Genomic DNA, 23,017 nt, shown 5'->3' on the forward strand with positions numbered 1-23,017 from the left:
GTTAATTCAGAGGATTTTTCATGTTCGTTTGTCGTTTTATTTCTCTTTCGAGAATTTATCAATCATAGAGAAATGCAATCACTTACAGATGGAGTAAGTACTAAAGTTTAAATGTAAAACATCAATTTTCAATCATGTAAAAGGCCATACTTTGATATTTTGTACATAAGAATTTTTGTAATATTAATTCCCAGTTTATGTGATATTTTGATTTTCCTTTCCACGTTTAAACAAGTTTTGAACTTCAGCATATTGCCGTTTAAGTGTCATCTGTGTAGTGTCAACTCTTTTCCTGATTTCCGTGTGAAAATGCGCTTTTAATTAATTTTGATTTAAACTCCATTTTCGTGTACATTCACAAAAAGAACTATAGACAGACTAGCACCATTCCTTACATTTAATAATTAAGTGGAAACAAAATTATTGCAGATTTTGTTTATAATAAGATAGGTATCAAATTTTAACAAAAAACTTAGTGGTGATTCTAACGATATTTCAAATTAAAAAAAACACTTCAGTTTTTATTTCTCCCTTCTCCAAATAAAGGAAATATTGAAAACATTTCATATCTATTTTTTCCTCTTTGCATTCGTTTTGGGAAAAGTTTTGTTCATGTGCAATGCACAAATTGTTGTTTAGTGTATGAAATACATGTACCAGACATTGACCGAAATTTAATTACAATTTAAAATTTTGCACTTTAGTATCATCTTAAAGAAATTCTTTAAAAGAAAACTCTCCAGCAGCAGAGAAGAAGGTTTTCAAGGAATTAATGCATTTACAATATATAATCAATAGAGACGCGCCCTAACACCAAAATCCCTGACCCAGGGGCCATGAAATTCACAATTTTAGGAGAGGCACCGTTCCTCCTAATAACTATGTATGTAGTTAGTTCGTTTGATATCCAAGATCGGAGAAGAGGATTTTCAAAGAAATAATGCATTTTCACACTAAAATGATCTTTATAGCCCTGACCTAGCACAAGAATCCCTGACTCTGGGGCCATGATTTTCACAAATATAGTAACTGTGGAGGACTCATTGCTTATTGTGCGAACAGTTTGACAGCTTGATGCCCAGGAGAAAAGAAAAATATTTTTAAAGATTGCATCAATTTTGGCCCAGCTCCTGGAGCCCCATTGCATCAATTTTGGCCCAACTCCTGGGGCCCAAGGGGGATAGGGTCCATGAAACTCCCCCTTTTTGTTCCCCTTCACCCATAGATGCTTTCTGTCAAAATCGATTGAAATTGGTTGGGCGTTTGCAGAGAAGCTGAAAATGTTCAAATGTTAACCCACAATGCACAAGGACAGACGAAAACGGATAGCAATAGGTCACCTGAGTTTACGAACTGTATCCAAGCTGAAAAGTCCATGTGGTTGGATCAGGTGCCATGGAAAAGTGAGCATCTCCCTGCCGACCGTAACAACCGGTGTGAGCTCCCTGCCATGATCGGGAAAAAAATCCGTCGACAATCCAGTATGTATATAATGACCAAACAATTTCTATGAAAAACGTTAGCAAGGATAATTATTTTTTCATCACAAGTAGTCAAAGCGCCATAACTCTGAAAAAGGAATTCCCCCCTTAGGTAAAGAACAAATTGATCTTAACACGTAATTGAGTAACATAAATATATGGAGATAACGAACGGTATTCAATATCAAAGTCAATAAAACAATACAAAATAGGAGCAGAGCAAACACGGACCCCCAAAACATCAGAGGTGGGATCAGGTGACATGGAGAAGTGAGCATCCCCTGCCGACCGGTCACACCCGCCGTGTGCCAAAAAAGAATTAATATTCGCTGTGATGGGAGAACTACAAAGTAATAAGGATAATGCCAAACTAACAATATTTTGCCACTTGCTATTGGGTTGCACATTTAGACCTTTACTCGGCACTTATGACCTTAGCGCAAATCAGGAAGCAAAACGAAGGAGAGAGGGGTCCCATAACTAATCCAGACAACTCGAAAGGAAACCGAAAGTACCTAAAGATCAAGAAGTCAGTCCCTGTGGAGAGGGAACTGTAATTATCACCAGTAGACAATGGGGCAAATCGTGTCAACCTCAGGTCAAACTTTCCAAATTAGAGTGAAAGAAAGGAATACTTATAATTAATCAATTTTACTAGTTCAATTGCACTAAACATTTTATTTATTTGATATTTAGAAGTTGAAAAATATCTCTTAACTTCTTCCTAAAATATCGTTACTTCTTACTAACTACACTATATAATTAAAATTTCCTGCTATGCTTTGTATTATTTGAAATAAATGTTAATCCTACGGAGGGAAGTATGTGTAGCAGGAATGGACCTCGCATTTATGCCGAAATATTATGTTACAGTAACTGTTGATGTGTTCCTGTATGTATTTGTAAACTGCCTTTTTTCTCCATGTCATTTGTTTATATTTATAAACACCGACATCCAGCAATAATGTACATTTTACAATAACATGGATTGTGATTTTCTAGAAAGATGGGGGGATAAGGCGGGCGAAGTGCCTATAGATCGACAGATAAGAAGTGAAAAATTAAATCTCAATTATATCCAAATTTTATTTGATATTTCATCTAATACCAAAGTATACTAAATGTAAAATCTCTACAATTTACAAAAATCCCATAAAAACTTAAAAGTACATGCCTACATGTATGGAAAAGCATACACACACTAAAAAGAACAAAAAACGATCATTTTCTCATACTTTAACAATTTTTTATAATATGAGTGGGTCTTCGCTCCATTTTTTTTGAAAGGTAACTAAAAGTTTGCAATAATGTATACATTTTTTGGTTTACAAAAACATGGAACGAAGACCCACTATACCTTAAAAGTACACTTTTATGGCAAAGCATTCGCATATTTCCGAGAAATACTTCAAGTCCATTAAGTCAAGGGTCATATCACAAACATGATTTAAATACCCATAACCATCATAAGCCATGTAGCATAGTGGTTAGCGCGTTTGTCTCAAAGCAGTATGATTCTTCGGATTTTTATTATTAGAGTTCGAATTCCACGAATACCATCTAATATTTTTATAAAAGAAACATTTTTTACGAGATTTTTTTCTCTCAGAAAATTTTTTTTCTCATAATTTCATAAATTTCCATAATGAGAAGTTAATTTAAATACTCAATTCACATATTGAAAATGATTTCTTAAAATCTGACGCTATAGGCATTCTGCCCGCCTTGTCCCCCCATCTTCTTTAACCAAAAGCTTAATTAAGGATGCATGTTTAAACAAGTCATCAGATATTACTGGATTTAGGAAAGCAGTGCTACAACACGTGGACTTTTTGTCACTTGATGATTTAAAAAAGAAAGATTTATGCTTGCTCTGTTCATAGATGGAAATTACGGGTTTATTTAAACAATACAGCCTCGTTGCAAAACATAAAACAAGGAAAACTTTATAGAATACACATTTGCCTCTCAAAGTCTACTAATTTAAGCTTTTATTTTCTTTTTTACATTGTTAGTTTTGTTACAAAGAAACAAACTGTGACTGCCTTTCAATTCGATCCGAAGGGAAACATTGGTACACAAGGACAGAAAGGACCAGTGACTGTATCTCACAGTCCACAAAAGAATAGGCGTAACTGATGTCATTTGAGATAATTATAATGAGGAATTCTTTTTCCCTGTACATATTTTTCTGTTTTATCAATTTACTAATAATTAGTACTAACACATGTAAGTTCTACTGCTTTATTTAAATACTTGTATTTGAAATTGGAAGAAAAACCAGAGGCCCATGGGCTACAATGCTCACTTGAGTCACTTTGCCCCCACTTCAACCAAATTTAAAATGTACATGTATTCTTTTATAAAATGTTGAATGTATCAAAGGTCCGCATTTGGAACAAATTAGAATCTACTCAGCTCTAAAAGCTTCCACGTAAATTACAGTATTAAAATGAAAATAAATATATAAAATTTCAGTATAATAATTTTTTGATGACCCCACCGCTCCTTTGGATGAGACCGTATAAACCGAGGTCCCGTGTCGTATGTAGTAGGTGCTGGCACGAAAAAGATCCCTCCCTGCTCAACGGCCCTGCATGAGTACCGAGTATAGGACAAAAATTTCAGCTCCCCATCGACAAGTGGTAAGTCTTCGATATGAGTGAAAAATTCTCGAGAGGGACGTTAAACAACATACAAAGAAACAAGCAAATTTCGTGTATCGCCTGTGAAAAGACCTTTCACAATACTTCATTAATTTTTACCTTCAGACCTTGAAGTTTGATCTACAGTTATTAACAAAAAAGTTGTATTTCGTTATAACCTTTGACAGAGAAGAGATGGGGCTTTCATATTTGGCATGTGTATTGTCTGTACAAGTTACTATAATTTTGACCTTGATCTTTATGTTTAACTACATCAAAATTTCAACAATTTTAACTTTGGTGATTGCTTTGCAATGGCCTATGAGAGGGCGAACATATTTGACACAATATGTCATATATAATTGTATCCGATCCACAAAGACAACGAAAACGGGGGGGGGGGGGCATTTCGGCGTTCAGATTTTAGAACGCAGTTCGCAGTTCGTTATTCGCAATTCAAAAGTGAACTGCGTTCTAGAACGCAGTTCGCAATTCAAAATTTAAACATAAGCTGGTGGTCTGAAATTTTGTGGGTGGGGTACTAGGGGGTCAGTTACCACTTCTGTGAAAAAATGGTGATGGTACCATCTCTAGTTTCTGAGATACGGCCCTCCAGTTTTTAGCCCTACTATATATTACTATACGAATAAACATCGGGCTCGGGGTCATCGAAGTCCCCTACCCTGGGGTCTGAAATTTTGAGAGTTGGGTACTAGGGTTCAGATACCACTTCTTTGAAAAAATGGTGATAGTACCATCTCTAGTTTCTGAGATATGGCCCTCCAGTTTTTAGCCCTACTATATATAACTATACGAATATACATCGGGCTCGGGGACATCGAAGTCCCCTACCCCGGGGTCTGATATTTTGTGGGTGGGGTACTAGGGGTCAGTTACCACTTCTGTGAAAAAATGGTGATGGTTCCATCTCTAATTTCTGAGATTTGGCCCTCCAGTTTTTAGCCCTACTATATATTACTATACGAATAAACATCGGGCTCGATATTTGGAATATATCTTTTACAGTCCTATAAATAGCAGACAAATCATTTTGTCATTCTTCTCTTTGGAAAAACCCCTGGATTTTATACGAAACTATGTTTAGCTTCCCTATGTGATAACTGTTAATAGTCAACTGCATTGTCTCTGTATTTACGTCAGAAATTGGGAAAAAAAAGCTCGATTTGTTTTCCGATTGTTTAGGTGTGAATATTTTGATTTTTTAAAAATATTTTATTTCAATAATTGTAATGTTATTCACTTCTGAAATTTCATTTCAACTATTGTCATTTCGGATATATATTATTTAACAAAAATATGTCAGCTAAAAATTAACTGATTACATGTGCATAATTTAGTAATTTGGGTTTTGGGGGTTTACCATTTTAATAAGAATCCTGCAATTAAAAAAGGGGGGGTTACAGAGGAAGAATTTAAAAATAATTATAGTGAAAGAGGATATACAATAGTTAGAAGATATCAATGCATATGATTAATAATGAAAATGGTCTTATAATTTTAGATTCCTTTCTCCATGAATATGAAAATTTTTTACAGCAAGATTTAAAATCTAAGTTCATTTTTTTTTTAAGTTGTAAAAATTTCATTATCAACTTTTGTTTGATATTATACAGATAAAGCCCTTTCATGATGTTTATCCATAGATACAGTTGTGTATATATAGACTTCACAGAAATGCAAAATACTCCTTTTTATGAAGTCGATATATATATGGATTGACCGTATGAAAGGACTACCCTGTAGGTTTGTTAACTTTTTAACTGAAAAAATAATTTGTATAAGCCATAACTTTTCTCTTTCATCTTTTTATTCACCAAACGAAGTTTTGAGGTGTATATGCGAATTAACTTGTCCGTCTAGCTGTCTGTCCGCGTCTGTATAGCTGTCTGGTTGCATGTGCAACCGGGTCCGGTCCACATATATCTTTTGATGAAACTTAAGAATTTACTTCTTCTTACAAAAATTGCTCATGGCCTAAGGATATGCCATGACTTTAACCTAAGGTAATTATTGCAAGTTCAAGGTCACTGGAAAAAACTTTTTCATAAATCGTGTCCGGCCCATATGTTATGTATACACTTAGTGAGTTCCCATTTTACACTAGGATTGCTTATGACCTGAGGTTGTGCCATGGTCGACTTGACTTAAGTACATTTGTGCAAGTTCAAGTTCAACTTTAAGAAAAGGTTCATAATTATATTTCCTGTGCAAAAAACCTGAATCTACCACTTTACACAAAGATTGCTTATGACCTGACGGTGTGTCATGACCTTGACCCAAATTATTTTGTGCAAGTTCAATGTGACTAAAAGAAAAAGTGCATAATTTGTGGTCTAGTCCATATCTTACTTATGGATAAATTTTTTGGGTTTTTCTTTTATACAAAGATTGCTTATGACTTGAGGGTTTGACTTGATCTTTATTCAAGGTGTTTTATGCACGTTTAATGTCACAGGAAGAAAATAGAAATATGTCCATAGGACATGAATGCCCCACCGAAGGTATATTAGTAATACAACATAAAAATTTGTATGAAATTTGTTTAGAATATCTTGAAAAGTGATGCATTTGAATTGCTTACAACAGTATGTATCAGGATATGAAGTTTGACACTAATTTCAGAAAAGTTAGGTCAAGTTCAACTGAAAGAACAAGGTCAAAAATGTTGATGCAGTTGAATTGCTTACATCAGTATGGTACACCATATGAAGTTTGACACTAATTAAAGACAAGTGAGGTCAAGGTCAAGCAAAGGCCATGGTCAAAAACTTTTGATACATTTAAAAAGCTCTCATCTGTATGTATCAGCATATAAAGTTGAAAAAAAAAACATTATGAATAGTTTCTTTGAAATTGACATAAACAAAATTTTATAATAGGGAGGTCCAGGTCAAATGAAATGTCAAGGTCCAAGTGTTGATGTAGTTGAAATACTTACATCAGTATGTATCAGCATATTAAGTTTTACACTAATTTTGGAAAAATGAGGTCAAAGGAAAGGTCAAAGGTCAAAATTTTTGATGCAGTTGAATAGTTCTCATCAGTGTATGAAGTTTGATAAAATATCTTGGATGGTTTCTTTAAAACTGAGCTTAACACTAATATAAGAAAAGTGTGATCAAAGTTCAAAGGAAAGTTCAAGGTAAAAATGTTGATGCAGTTGCATAGCTCTCATCAGTGTGTATCAACATGTGAAGTTTGATAACACCATCTTGAATGGTTTCTTTAAAACTGAGCGAAACACTAATATAAAAAAAGTGGGGTCGATGTCAAAGGAAAGGTAAAAAAAATGGTAATATGGGCTGTGATTTCACAAATTCACACAAAAGCTTTTTTGTGTTTCGCGAGGGGGAACATATGTTTATGGACAAAAAACGACAACAATGCCTTTTTTCAGCAATTTCAAAGTGCTTTACAACTGAAACATTGTATTTTTACTAATTAAATATATATGCTTCTTTTGGTATGCATCAAACATATAAAAAGATTTCAGGAACATTTATTCATATCCAAGACTATTTCAGAATATGGTGATGCTCTTTAACCCAATTTCAGTGGAAAATATCGCCTACTCCCTTAATTTCAAAAGCTGGAACAGGGATGATTTACTTTTAATTTTTAGCATTGGTATTAAATAAATGATCAATTATCATTGAACTATTCTTTGTATTAAACAAATATTTTATGGCCAAATGTCATAAATATTGAACTAAATTGTTTTAAAATGTAAACGGGAATCAAGAGTTAGTGTGCGTAGTTCTTTTATTCCGCGGTATACGAGGAGTTGCGGATGTGTACCCTTTAATATTATAGAAAAATGGCACTGTCAATGCTTTGCCTTGGAAAACCAAAAATATGTGTTTAATCAAAAAGTAAAATAGGAGGCCACAATGGCACTACATGTATATAACAAAAATTCTGTGAAAGTCTCATTAAATATCATTAAGTGGTAAAAGGAGAGGTGCGGATAAGAGATAGGTACCCCAAAGCTTTACATAAGGACGTACAAACAGATGGACATCCCGATTACTATATAACCCCCCCCCCCCCCGCTTTTCTATTAAGAGGGGGTATAATAATACGTTGTTTACTTTAATTGATTTTCCATTTTTACTCAACTGAGTTGAAAGCTCGAATGAGCTTTTCTGATCACCGTTGTCCGTCGTCTGTCTATCTGTCTGTCTGTCCTCAAACTTTTCATATATTCAACTTCTTCTGAAGAAACACTGGACCAGTTTTAGCCCAATTTGGTAGAGAGCATCCTTGGTTAAAGGGAACATTAAATTATTAAAATAAAGGGCCAATCCCCTTGCAAGTGGAGATCACGAAAAGGCAAGAATAGGGTGCTGGAGACTCTAAAGTGTTCAAATCATAACTCATGGGAGTAGGGCAAGGCCAGAATAGGGAATCAAAATTTGCATTGAAACATATGTGAAAATCCTTTAAACTCTTCTCAAGAACATAAGGGCCAGATAAACTGAAACATAGATGCAAGCATCTTATGGTACATTGTCTAAATCATGACCCTTGGTGGTAGGGGTGTGGTTACAACAAGCATAAGAAGGGGTAAGGAACAGCATGGTTAAAATAATTCAGGTGTGTGATATTTAACTTGTACCCCACCCACAAAATTTCAGACTCCGGGGTAGGGGACTTCGATGTCCCCGAGCCCGATGTTTATTCGTATAGTAATATATAGTAGGGCTAAAAACTGGAGGGCCATATCTCAGAAACTAGAGACGGTACCATCACCATTTTTTCACAGAAGTAGTAACTAACCCCCGGTACCCCACCAGCAAAATTTCAGACCCCGGGGTAGGGGACTTCGATGTCTCCGAGCCCGATGTTTATTCGTATAGTAATATATAATAGGGCTAAAAACTGGATGGACATATCTCAGAAACTAGAGACGCTACCATCACCATTTTTTCACAGAAGTGGAAACTGACCCCTAGTACCCCCACCCACAAAATTTCAGACCCCCGTGGTAGGGGAATTCGATGTCCCCGAGCCCGATGTTTATTCGTATAGTAATATATAATAGGGCTAAAAACTGGAAGGACATATCTCAGAAACTAGAGATGGTGCCATCACCATTTTTTCACAGATGTGGTAATTGACCCCTAGTACCCCACCCACAAAATTTCAGACCCCGGGGTAGGGGACTTCGATGTCCCCGAGCCCGATGTTTATTCGAATAGTAATATATAGTAGGGCTAAAAACTGGAGGGTAATATCTCAGAAACTAGAGATGGTATCATCACCATTTTTTCACAGAAGTGGTAACTGATCCCTAGTACCCCAACCACAAAATTTCAGACCCCGAGGTAGGGGATTTTGATGTCCCCGAGCCCGATGTTTATTCGTATAGTGATATATAGTAGGGCTAAAAACTGGATTGCCATATCTCAGAAACTAGAGACGGTACCAACACCATTTTTTCATAGAAGTGGTAACTGACCCCTAGTACCCCACCCACAAAATTTCAGACCCCGGGGTAGGGGACTTCGATGTCCCCGAGCCCGATGTTTATTCGTATAGTTATATATAGTAGGGCTAAAAACTGGAGGGCCATATCTCAGAAACTAGAGATGGTACCATCACCATTTTTTCACAGAAGTGGTAACTGACCCCTAGTACCCCACCCACAAAATCTGTGATCCCGGGGTAGGGGACTTCGATGTCCCTGAGCCCGATGTTTATTCGTATAGTAATATATAGTAGGGCTAAAAACTGGAGGGCCATATCTCAGAAACTAGAGATGGTACCATCACCATTTTTTCACAGTAGTGGTAACTAACCCCCTAGTACCCCACCCACAAAATTTCAGACCACCAGCTTATGTTTAAATTTTGATTTGCGAACTGCGTTCTAGAACGCAGTTCACTTTTGAATTGCGAATAGCGAACTGCGTTCCAAAATCTGACTGCCGGACATTCCTTTCAGTTTGCTTGTTATAATTGTACTAAGTTGCTTTAGAGCAGGAACCAACGTGGAAGCTGTAATGTGTTTCTACTGTAATTCAGTTTCAAACATCTTCCATTTTGTAAAAAGGCATTACAGATTATTTTTAATGAGTTCATGATTTATTTATTTAATTATTTTAAAAAAAAAATCAATATTGTCGTTAAATCGCTTTTACAAGTTTGTAAATTCAATATTATCTCTAGGGAAGCTCTTAACTAGGGAAGCTATGAACACTGCATACTAATTGTAGGTTATTATTATGCTGTTAGAGTGATCTGCCCTTAGAAGTGAGATGGATAAAATGGTCATTTTTTAATCATTCCCGTTCATGGAGGCTCAGTCGGTAGAGCGCTCGCTCCGTGATCGGGGGTTCGTGAGTTCGAATCTCGGCCGAGACTGACTAAGTCGATCACAAGAGAGGGACTCGTGAGCCACATCGCATGATTTGGCTAGTTCCGTATTTTATGAGTAGTATCAGTCTATCCTTATCGGGAGGAGGCATAATTTGAACAAACTTGAAACTACACAAGTATGTTACCATATTTCTTTGACAAATCATGGTTTTAAAAAGATTTTTTCTCTGTAAGCTTCTATTGTGCCCCCATCCTACCCTTGGGGTTCATGATTTGAACAAACTTGAATCTTAACCACCAATACAAATATGACCAATCATGGCTCTGCTGTTCTTAGGAAGAAGTTTTTTCAAGATTTTTCATATATATTTCTATGTAAAACTCTGATCATCCCTTGCGGTCCTACTTTACCCTCGGGGGTCATCATCTGAGCATAATTAAATCTTCACTACCTGGCCTAGTAGTTGTTGAGGAGATTTTTAAAGATTTTCCTATGCAAAACTTTGATTGTCCATTGTGGCCCACCCTGCTCCCGGGGATCATGATTTAAACAAATAGTACAAGAATATAGATTCTTGAGTCTTGGAATATTGCAACATAATTTGCTGCGACTAGTTTTTTTCCCCCACTAATTTGAGTACATTTACCACTTATACCACTATCTTTCAAGTTATTTGTAATCCGGCCTCAAAATGCTGTTACAAGAATCAGTCAGTGATTAAGTTCAGAAGTAACTGATCAAATATACAGCCAAACTTTTGCATTTTTCACAACTACAACAAATACAAAATAAATTGCGATTATAAAACCTGGATCGAATTAACTGACAAAATATTGTTAATCATCATGAACATATATGAAGAAGAAATTGAAAAGTTGCATCGTAATGAGACATTTACCGTTTATGGATCCCAAATGAGAGTCAAACATCACTTCCTCTGGTAGAATGATGTCATTTTGAATTTCAGAAATGACTTTTGAGACCATTTCTTCCGAGACACTAACAGTTTTATTCAGTAAAACTTGCAATGATATTGAATTCTGTTCAATTTCTTCTTCAAATATTGCCTTCAAATAGTGATGAACACCAAAAATTACAGTGTATGTGATTCAACCCACACATCAGTTGGAACTTGCATGGACATTAGCCTTTCAAAAGAAAAACTATATAGGAAAAAAAATAGTCATATTTGGAAACATTAGATTATTCCTGTATAATTGTAATCCTTGATTCTTAGCCTGAACTTTGAAAGAAGTTTTCTATTAATTCATTCTTATATTAAGTAGACCATTTATCATTGACTTTTCTTTGATAAATGTGCGTTTATTTCTCCGTTCTCTTTTATGTAAATCCATACATTTAAGTTTAGATTACCATAATAAGGTTAAGACCAGTTTTTTTGGTCACCTGAGTAAATTCGGGTGACTATTGCTATCCTTTTTTGTCCGCCGTTGTGCGTCGTGCCTTAACATTTGAACATTTTCAGCTTCTTCTCTGCAACCTCTCAACCAATTTCAACCAAATTTGACATAAAGCATCTATGGGTAAAGGGGAACAAAAAATTTGAATTTCATGCTCCCTACCCCCCTGGGGCCTGAGGGGTGGGGCCAAAATCACTAAAATTATTGGAATCTTTAAAAATCTTCTTTACTCCTAGACATCAAGCATTCAAACTGTTTGTATGATTGTTATCGGCATTGAGTCCTCTACCAAAATTGTGAAATTCATGGCCCCAGGGCGATGGGTTTTAGTGCTAGGGCGGGGCTAAATAGATTATATTTAAGTTAGTGAAAATGCATTATTTCTTTGAAAATCTTCTTCTCTGCTCCTGGGCATTTAATAAACTAACCAAGTACATAGTTATGTTGCATAAGGCTGCCTCTTCCAAAATTGTGAATTTCATGGCCCCGGGCTCAGGGGTTCTTAGGTGCTAGGGCGGGGCTATATACAGTGTAGATTTTATAGTGGAAATGCAATTATTTCTTTAAAAATCTTCTTTGCTCCTGGGTATTTAATAAACAAACCAAATACATAGTTTTGTTGAAAAAGGCTGTCCCTTCCAAAATTTTGAATTTCATGGCCCCGGGGTCAGGGGTTCTGGTGTTAGGGCAGGGCTCTATTAATTATATAGTGAAAATGCATACATTCTTTGAAAATCTTCTTCTCAGCTCCTGAGTATTAAACAAACTAACCAAGTACATAGTTATGATAAGCAAGGATGTCTCTTCCAAAATTGTGAATTTCATGGTCCCTTGTTAGAGGTTCTGGGGTTAGGGTGGGGCTCTATGGATTATATAGTGAAAATAAATTCTTCTTCTCTGCTCCTGGGTATTAAATAAACTAAACAAGTAAATAGTTATGTTGAATAAGAGTGCATCTTCCAAATTTGTGAATTTCATGGCCTCAGGGTCAGGGGTTCTGGTGTTGGGGTGAGGTTCTATTGATAATATAGTGAAAATACATCAATTCTTTAAAAATCTTCTCCTCTGCTCCTGAGAATTAAACCAATGAACTATGTACATAGTTATAATGAGGAAGGATGCCTCTTGAAGAATTGTGAATTCAGGGCCCCAGGGTCAGAGGTTTTGGTGTTAGGGTGGGGCTCTAATGATTAAACAGTGAAAACGCATGAATTTTGCGAAAACTTTTTCCTTTGCTCTTGAGTTATGCCAATGTTCTAAGTACATATTAATGATGATGAAAGGTGCATCTTCCAAAATGGTCAATTTCAGGACCCCTGGAGGGTACTTGGGGTGGGGTGGGGTTACATAGTCTGAAAATTAATGCCTTGAAATCTGCCTTTTGGTATTAATTAACCATTTATGATGAAATAAAATTTATGATAAAGTTTCCAGAATTTTGAAATATGTGCCCCAAGGGTCAGTGGTTTCTGTGGGGTGAGGTGCACAACTGGTAATAATGTGGAAATGCATTTTCTCTTTGTTACTCTGATTTACCTCTGGGTGTTAAGTAACCAAAGTAAACAAGCCAAGTGTATAGTTATGATAAACAAAATTTTGAATTTGATGGCCTTTAATTTCAAACAAGAACCAATTAAATTGTTGGAAAAGTGTTACATGATACTCAGGTGACCCGTGGGCCTCTTGTTATCAGTTAGGGCTCAAGGGACCGCCACTGGGCGAGCACGTCTTACAGATGTACGTATTCACCAACCCCACACAATAGTTTAGTTTAGTGTGTCACATTGCTGACATTGTCGCCAGCTGTTCTTAATTCATACGTTTTCCAGAATAAACCCGTTTTCCTATGATGTATTTCGCTTCGGAGGTATTTGCCTAAGCCGCCCTCTTATAGGGCAAAGTAGTGAATTCAACTCTTTAAGCAACCAATTTTAAACCTGCATGAAAGAAACATTTGAGGGGAAATATTTATAATCTTAAAATTATGAAATAATAAAGGCTTTTACAAACGTATATTCATAAGAAAAATAGTGTTCTCTTTACCTCAGTAACCAGTATAACAAATTGAACTTGGTTGAATAATGAAGGGATTTGGGAATGTTGACCTATAATACGGCGGCCATGGGGAATAACTCTTGCTAAAATCAACTCAATGGAAACACTCTAAATCAACATGATAGCTTGCGAAGAAAAAAGGATGTAGGCGAAAATTGCATGGAGGATGCATCTCCAGTCTTGCTTCAAACGTTGGAGTTGACTAACATGTTACTGATCTGAGAACGGCTGGTTCAATTTTTTCATTAATTGGAGGACTTTATTACACATTAGCAAGATAAAATATTGTTAAATTCGCCTTAAGGAAGCCGACTATAGTTTTATTGTGTGAAAACTACAATAGCGAAACTCTTCATTTTTATACCATATATAAATTACATTAACTTCACTGTACATGCAAAGTTTGGGGGAAATCTACCGTCCAGGTATTTTTGAGGGACCGTCTCAAAATACAGGTACATTTACTATAGGATTATACAGGAAAATGCCACTTTTTAGCACTTTAAAGCAAATTATACGAATACTACAGTAGACATTTTGTTCAAACTATAATATTTGATGAGTAATACTATATTTTACAATATATGTAAGAAACACAAAATTCTACCGTCTTGTTGCCAGAGGGGGCATTTCAAAATGCAAAAATTAGCAAATTTTTAAATTACTATTTTTATAGAGTATTACAAAATATGACGTACACAGTGGATTCACGTGAAAACATGATAAAATATTGGAGATATTCTCAAATTTCTATGTTTTGAATTTCAAGAGCGTTTGTTTATTACTTTTTCCTTAATAATATTTTTATTACTCCTTTCTTTAAGGGCTACAGATTATCATAACGTCAAAAACACACTGCAACGACGTCAACCTACCTATCAATTGCAAAATCGGTTAAAAAATCAGATATATCAAATTGTAATTACATTTTTATACCTATGATTTCTTAATTTTGTTTAATTTTAATAAATAAGCAAAAAAAGTTGCATTAAAACAGTAAAAACGCTTCATTTTACTATGATGCGCGAAATATTGCGAAATGGAAACTATAGTCGGCCCCCTTAATTATAGATAACTATTGTCGGAGGGAACTTTGTAATCTTTGATTATCTATTTTCTCCAAGTGGAGAAGACTCTCAAAAACAAAAAGAACGACATCAGAAAGCGCTGTAGGGTAGCACTTTTATTGGACGTTGACTTGCATCATTTCGAAATATGGAAAGACCTAAACGAAGGAATAGACAATAAACAAGATGATATATAAGTGTTTGATGACAGGAAGATAGTTAAGCAATTAAAAATGTATAATAAACATTGTAAAATAATATCAATAACAAGTATGCTTAAATTATTAAGATTTTATTACTATAAATGCATAATTTAAAAATTTGTTGTAATAAATATTACATTGAACAAAATTGTTCTCTTTAATGTAATGATTATTTTCTTGTCTGTAGGAGAAACACCTGCAAAAATATGCAAAAGGAATCAATAGTTCTTTATACCAATGAGCTGACAAGGAATAAAAATAATAAAACTTAAAGAAGGATAACAGCATGAAAAAAAAAATGTTGGCATAAACTACCAGTGTTTTAAAACGCATTTTGTTCTATTGTTTAATTCTGAGGAATAGGATTAATAATTTTTTTTCGAGTCGGAATATTATACATTTATTGCATGATAGTGAGGGAAATATGAAGACTTATTCAGCCAAGAAAAATCATATTCCCCGAGGGCTTGATGTGATATTTCTTGGCTGAATAAGTATTCATGTTTCCCGAACATTCATGTAATGAATTGTTTATTTTACCGAAACAAGGAAAAACTTTGAAATAAAAATAAACTTTCAAATTCGGCACCGCTCTCAAATTCACTTTCATTTTTAACGTACTTTTGACACATAGACCGTTTCACGGTAACTGCAGTACTGCTCTTTTGCAGGGCAAAATGATATATTTTGGTGAAATATGACGTAAAAGTAATTGTTTAAAATACGTCATTTGATTATATATCAACAAAAACACCGCCAAACGTTATTATACCTCATTATAAATATTCTAAACAACGCGTTATCTGATTGGTTCTAATTTATCACGTGATCGGGCCGTAAAACTTCATATTTCCCGGCCGTTGGCTCGCTTTTCATCATATTCCACCTCTTCGGAACACTAGTGTATTTTCCCGCAATATAGTTCTCGTTCGTTGAACGAAAACTCCCGAGAGAAGTAGACGTCACAATGGCCTGGAGCGGGATTCATGAAGACTTTTAGATTTTTCTTAAAATTTGTACTTAGGCATTGAAAAAATTCTTAGCTAAGAAAAATTCTTAAGTTTTAATTCATAAAGATTCTAAGTACAATTCTTAACTAAGATTTATTTTAAGAAAAACAACATACTTAAGTCAAAGCTCTATGACAACACTAGCAATTTGCCGTAGTTTTTTCAACAACAAACGCGCTCTCTTGTGAAGGAGATAATCAATTCAATTGACGTGACGTAATATTAGCAGACGGGAAAAATGGAATCGCAGACAAAAAAGGAAGCCAAATTGGAATGCCGATGAAACCCTTGCTTTGACTAATTTGGTTGACGAAAATAAGCATATTCTTAGAGGGAAGTTAGGTCCAACACTGACGTCGGACATGAAAACTCGGACGTGGCAAAGCATTACACAAACACTGGCTGCAATGGGCGTTGGTCCGGCTAGAACAGCTGCAGAGGTGGAAAAAAATGGCACAATATTTTTTCCAAATCGAAATCAGAAATATCTGATCACAGGCGAGCTACTTCTGGGACAGGTTGGTCATTACACACACTTTCACTTGATCCGCGATCGTGTTCAACTCAATCATGTCTGTGTATTAGAAAAGATTGAAATTTCTGCAGTTCGGTTTTTCCGCATACATTCATATAGTTTACATGTAACCAAGGAGAGATAAAAGGGGAATAACCCAAAGTAAAATATTTTCATTATTTTGGGGTGCCCCACAGGATAATATCAATAGAAGTAATATCTGATCATCTCTTTTCATTCAAAATGTTAGACTTATCAACTCACAATTCAAAATCAAGGTGAAAAGTGTTTTTATTCATAATACTTAAACATTAGGAAAGGTAAATAAAGAGTGGGGGAAAATTATGCTGAATCAAATATTTGTATTTTAAAGGTGGTGGTCCTCCTCCAAAAGCACTAAGTGCAATTGCTGAGGCTGTGTCCAGTGTTGTGGGGGAAAATAACACTTGCCTGACTGGTATTGGAGGAGGTGCAGACACTATACTCATACAGCTAGGTCTTCTAGGAGAGGAACCATTGTAAGTATAAATGAGGATATGCAAGTATTTAAATTCTAATTTAATAGAATCATCAATAGATGAAGGAAAATGTTGTTTCCACCTTCAGGCTTTAAAAAAAATATTGAAAGTAGGTAGGCAATTTTAAATTATTTTTCTTTAAATCTTTGAACTGAATTAAACAAATCTAGGTTTACACCAATGAAAAAAAAAGCAAATAATGACATAGAAAAATTGTCATAAATTTTATGTTAAATAATAATTAAGCTTATAGCACAAATACATTATCATAAACAATTATGGGTGATAGACAATATTCAAGTTTTATCAAAATAGATTATACAAAGTAATTATATCCCTTTTTCTTCCTTCATGGATCTCCTGGCAGAATTCAAAATTATTTAATATTAATGAATGTTCACAAACTTTATTAGGAAAAAATGTTTCGTGAAAATAGAGAAATATTACAAAAATTAAAATTGATTATTTTCAGGGGCATTCGTGTTATTGAAGGACATCCGACACAGTGTCATGTTTTGCGACTCCATCACCACCTCCTATCCTAGTCTCAAGGACCTCCAGCACTTCTGGGAGTATAGACCTAAAGAGAAAAATTGATGAACTTACTGTGAGGAAGTTGGAGCTCGAGGTGGAATATTATACGCTCAAAATCAAGAAAGCAAAGGGGGAAGAGTAAATCACATAATATTAGCTGCGATTATCCCTTATTTGCATTGGACTTCAAAGCCTCAAATATATGAAAGGAAAAAATGCAGAATAAACTTGTAAAGTAATTTAATGTTATTTTTTTCGTATGTATTTTCCAGAATTGTTATCTATCATTTAAAATGTTATAAAATAAATATTTATCTTGAAGTATTTGACTTGTGTGCACACTTTGTTGATGTATATATCACACAAAAAATTTATTTTACGTAAAATTGGATCTTTAAACCCATCACTTGAAATATGAATTCAGAATTTAAAAAATGTTGCAATTTTTATTAAAAAAATAAATAAATGCACCATCCTTCTTGGTATGTTTAAAATTACTTTATAATTTCTGATTACACGAATTATTTAACTTCAAATTTTTTAAATTTTTATAATTCTTAAAGAGATGGTTTATAACCAACACATATATTAATACCTCCAGTACAGATTCAAAATAGCTGCAGATCTGCAGCTCTCCGAAAAAATATATATTGATAGACCGGAGAGCTACAGAGCCACCCAATGAAAAAACTGTATATTTATTGCGCACAAAAAAATGCGCTCGGTTCTCGATTTATTTCTCTATGTTTTTAAAGCTGTAATCTCAAAATATTACTAACCGTGTGTTCCTAACATATTCTTTGACTCTTTCCACGACAAAACATTCCTCATAATTGTTGTTAATAGTCCTCCTGGTCCTGATATTGCAATCATCGGACATTTCGCTTATTTATACTGCCATTTTGGTTTCAAAGATAATTCGGTCCGATATGCTTCGTTCAGATGTCAACTACGAGAGAACTTGATAGAGGAGGGAGTAATTTTTTGAAATCTTCCATTTTTTGAAAAATTAATCAACAATCGAGCGCACTTTTTTGTGCGCAGTAAATATACAGTTTTTTCAAAGGGTGGCACTGTAGCTCTCCGGTCTATCAATAATTTTTTCTGCAGCTAAGATTCAAAAGTGAGTGTCAGCAAACAGTTTTCTGTATCTTGTTCCATCATGATTGCAGTTGTTGTTGTTGGCATTTACAATCTGTTGATGATCATCCTCTTCCCCATCTTCATCACCTGGCAGGGGGCATGCAATAATACGGTCCTTGCAGATGTTGTGAAGGACGGAACAGTCTAATATCACCTGGCATGCATTTTCTGGTGAAAGGCGGATCTCACCATGCAGGACATGAAATCGCCTCTCGATCAGCTCTATCCCTCTCTCCACCACACTTCTCGTCTTCTTGTGGGCTCTGTTTTAATATCCATATTGAAAAAGTTTAGAATAAAACAATTTCTTAGTATTATGATGAGGTAATAGTTCTTAAATTTTAAGCAGGTTTGATTTTCTTTTTTTTTTCCAAAAAAATTTCAATTTTGAGAATATTGTGAATAATTAAGAAATAAGTCTTAATCATTCTAGCTCTTAACTCAACAGTAAAACTTAGTAAAATTAAGACACAAGTATTTCCAAACTTACCTATTTTCATCAATTTAAAATTTTAAGTGGAAAGGGTACAGGGCCCATACAAAATTTAAGGGTCTATTAACTATTGAGGGGTATATACATGTACATGTTTCTAAGCTTCTGTCATTTACAATATTTAGTATTCATATGTAACATTCATGTATACTGCAGAGAAGTAAAAATAGTTTTTTTTGTTTTTTTTTATTTACTATTTGGATCCACCTCGTAGATTTGTCTACAAGGGGGCGCTGGACAAGAGAGGGCGCTCGAAATGACCTAAAACGAAAGTAGCCTAAGTTACAGTTGTTCGTGAATTTTAATTTTTTAACTTCTAAATAGCTAAAGCAATGACAATGTTGTAGAAATTGGCTAGAGAATAATATTCATTACCTGTTGTAATTCGTCTGGGAGCCCTGATTTGGTCGCAGAAACGGAGTTAATAGCCAGCGTTTGGAGGGGTAACCACTGTCTCCGAGTAAGTGAGTATGGACAGGGAGATGATTTTGCTCAAACAACACCTTGAGACCACTCTCATTAAGGATGCGAGAATCGTGTGTTGACCCTGGCCATTTAGCAACAACATCAATTATTCTGTAGTTTGGATCAAAAACAACCTGAGTGTTACTGCTATGAAAGTGGTGTCTGTTTACATATTCATTTTCTTACTCACGTGGGGCATAAATCTGAACGTGTCACTGTGTGCCGTCGATAGCCCCTACAACGCCTGGGAATCCAGCAAATGAGCAAAAATCTTCTTGGTTTTTACGTATGGCCGCATGATCCAGTGGAAATTTAATGAATTGTGCAACAATTCCGGGGGAAGACAGACTTTTAATGGTTGCAGTGATAGCCCTAGACACAGTAGGCTGTGAAATTCCCAAATCGTCTCCATTGCATAGCTGCATTTTTCCGGTGGCAAGGAATCTGGAGTCAGCAAAATTTTCTGTACTGGGGATATAGCATGATTTCTCCTTGAACTACTTACAATTTCATGTCCAATTAACCTTTCTATAAAAAGAATGCCAGCAGAATCCAATCTAAATCTTTCAACAAGTTCAGCATCACTGTATACTGGTAAACAATCCTTTCTTTCCCTAAAAACCCTTCTATGTAATCTAATGGCAGCCATTTTTATTCAGTACTTAAGTTTTTCTTAATATCACTTTAAGACTACTATTTAGGACTCTTAGATTTAAGAACCACTTAAAAATTTTCTTTAGAAGTTTTATGAATAAAACTTAAGCTAAAAACAAAGTCTTAGTGTTATTTAAGTATTTTTTATTGGTTTAAGAAATTTCTCACACTTAAGTTCATTTTAAGTCTTTATGAATCCCGCCCCTGGTTTACGTCACAAAACTGATGATATTGTGTTGACCAAAGGGTTTTATAGTAACTTAAAGTAAAAAATGAAAGTTCTATTCATCATATACTGAAAATGCATTAATTCTTTGAAAATCTTCTACTCTGCTCCTGGGTATTAAATAAACTAAGTACATAGTTATGATGCGATAAAGTACTTCTTCCTAAATTATGAATTTTATGGCCCCTCATGGGTTCTGGTGTTAGGGCGGGGCTCTATTGATTATATTGAAAAAACATTATTCTTTGAAAATCTTCTTCTCTGCTTCTGGGTATTAAATAAACTAAGTACATAGTTATGATGAGCAAGAGTGCCACTTCCAAAATTTTGAATTTTATGACCCCAGGGTCATGGGTTCTGGTGTTAGTGCAGGGCTTTATTGATCATATAGTGAAAATGCATTTATTGTTTTAAAATCTTCTTCTGTGCTTCTGAGTATTAAATAAACTAACTAAGTACATAGTTATGATGAGCAAGAGTGCCACTTTCAAAATTGTGAATTTTATGGCTCCAGGGTCAGGGGATCTGGTATTGGGACGGGGCTCTATTGATTATATAGTAAAAATGCATCAATTCTTTGAAAATCTTTTCCTCTGGTCCTGGATTTTATGCCAATGAACCAAGTATACATGTATATATTTATGATGAAGAAAGGTGCATCTAGTAAAATGTTTCTTTATGCCCCTTGGGTCGGGGGGGGGGGGGGGGGGTTACATAGTTTGAAAATAAATTAATGGTTTGAAATCTGCTCTTTAGTATTAATCAACCATTTGATGATAAAATTTGCAAAATTTTGAAATATGTGACCCCAGGGTCAGTGGTTCCTTTGGGTGAGGTGCAAAACTAGTTATAAAGTGGAAGTGCATTTTCTCTTTGTTACTCAGATCTACCTCTGGGTATTAAGTAAATAGAGTAAGCATGCTAAGTTTATAATTATGATAAGCAATGGTGCCTCTTTCAAAATTGTGAATTTCGTGGCCTCTGGTTTAAAACACGAACCAATTTTAATTGTTTGAGAGATGTTACACGATACTCAGGTGACCTATAAGGCCCATGGGCGTCTTGTTTTTTAGCTCTACTGGTCAGAGACCAGAAGAGCTTATGCGATAGTAATGCGTCCGGCGTCCGTCCGTCTGTCCGTCTGTCTGTCTGTCTGTCCGTCTGTCTGTAAACAATTTTTCAAAATGCTACTCCTCCTACAGTTTTGGTCTAATTTCAATATAACTTGGCACACAAGTAGACTACACTAAGATACATAATTCTGTGTATCAGTTTTTGATTTCGATGAACGGTGTTGCCGTGGTTACTAAAAATAGAAATTTCTGTGAAATTCTTTCAAAACGCTACTCCTCCTACAGTTTTGGTCTGATTTCAGTATAACTTGGCACACAAGTAGACTACACTAAGATACGTAATTCTGTGTATCGGTTTTTGATTTTGATGAACGGTGTTGCTGTGGTTACTAAAAATAGAAATTTCTGTGAAATTCTTTCAAAATGCTACTCCTCCTACAGTTTTGGTTTGATTTCATTATAACTTGGCACACAAGTAGAATACACTAAGATACACAATTCTGTTTATCGGTTTTTGATTTCGATGAATGGTGTTGCCGTGGTTACTAAAAATAGAAATATCTGTAAAATTGTTTCAAAATGCTACTCCTCCTACAGTTTTGGTCTGATTTCAATATAACTTGGCACATAAGTAGAATACACTAAGATACATAATTCTGTGTATCGAATTTTAATTTTGATGAACGGTGTTGCCGTGGTTACTAAAAATAGAAATGTCTGTAAAATTGTTTCAAAATGCTACTCCTCCTACAGTTTTGGTCTGATTTCAGTATAACTTGGCACACAAGTAGACTAGACTAAGAACATAAAGAGACTTTATCAACGATCATTATTCTATTTAGTTTCAAATCCCAGCTGCTTAAGTACTTTTCTCTTCCTTTGCTATAAGTTCAAACCAGTAGAGCTTCAGTCTCGACAGAGACTTCTGGTTTCAAGATAGTGAAGGACATATTATTTAATAATTTTTCCTTTTCAAGTGCTAGTTTTTATACAATTGATAAAAATGTTTCCAAATTTTCATTGTAAACAGTATTTACTATTTATTATTATTATTTTTGGGGGGGGGCATGCAAGTAAGATTTAAGTTTTCATGAATTACATGTGTTTTGTCCCCCGATTTCGCGAAAGCGATGAGACGTTAAGGGTTAAATTGTTGCGTATAAACTGGTTCAG

At 35.0% G+C, this 23,017-nt stretch overlaps 1 protein-coding gene and 1 pseudogene across 1 annotated transcript; one reads left to right on the top strand and one right to left on the bottom strand.

Annotated features, from left to right (window-relative positions):
- The first annotated feature begins 88 nt into the window (after positions 1-88).
- On the top strand, positions 89-17,932 carry LOC134245548 (uncharacterized; annotated as a pseudogene).
- A 975-nt stretch (positions 17,933-18,907) lies between these two features.
- On the bottom strand, positions 18,908-20,540 carry LOC134245549 (putative nuclease HARBI1). Its single transcript, XM_062727830.1, has 3 exons — positions 20,416-20,540; positions 19,802-20,038; positions 18,908-19,196 (listed from the first exon to the last, which is right to left on the bottom strand). Exons 1-3 carry the CDS (start codon positions 20,538-20,540, stop codon positions 18,908-18,910), a joined length of 651 nt encoding a protein of 216 aa, XP_062583814.1.
- Positions 20,541-23,017: the final 2,477 nt, after the last annotated feature.

Source organism: Saccostrea cucullata, unplaced genomic scaffold (genome assembly GCF_032062105.1).
Source record: "Saccostrea cucullata isolate Sc308-1 unplaced genomic scaffold, CSIRO_AGI_Scuc_v1 ctg71, whole genome shotgun sequence".
In the NCBI taxonomy this organism is placed as follows: Eukaryota; Metazoa; Mollusca; class Bivalvia; order Ostreida; family Ostreidae; genus Saccostrea; species Saccostrea cuccullata.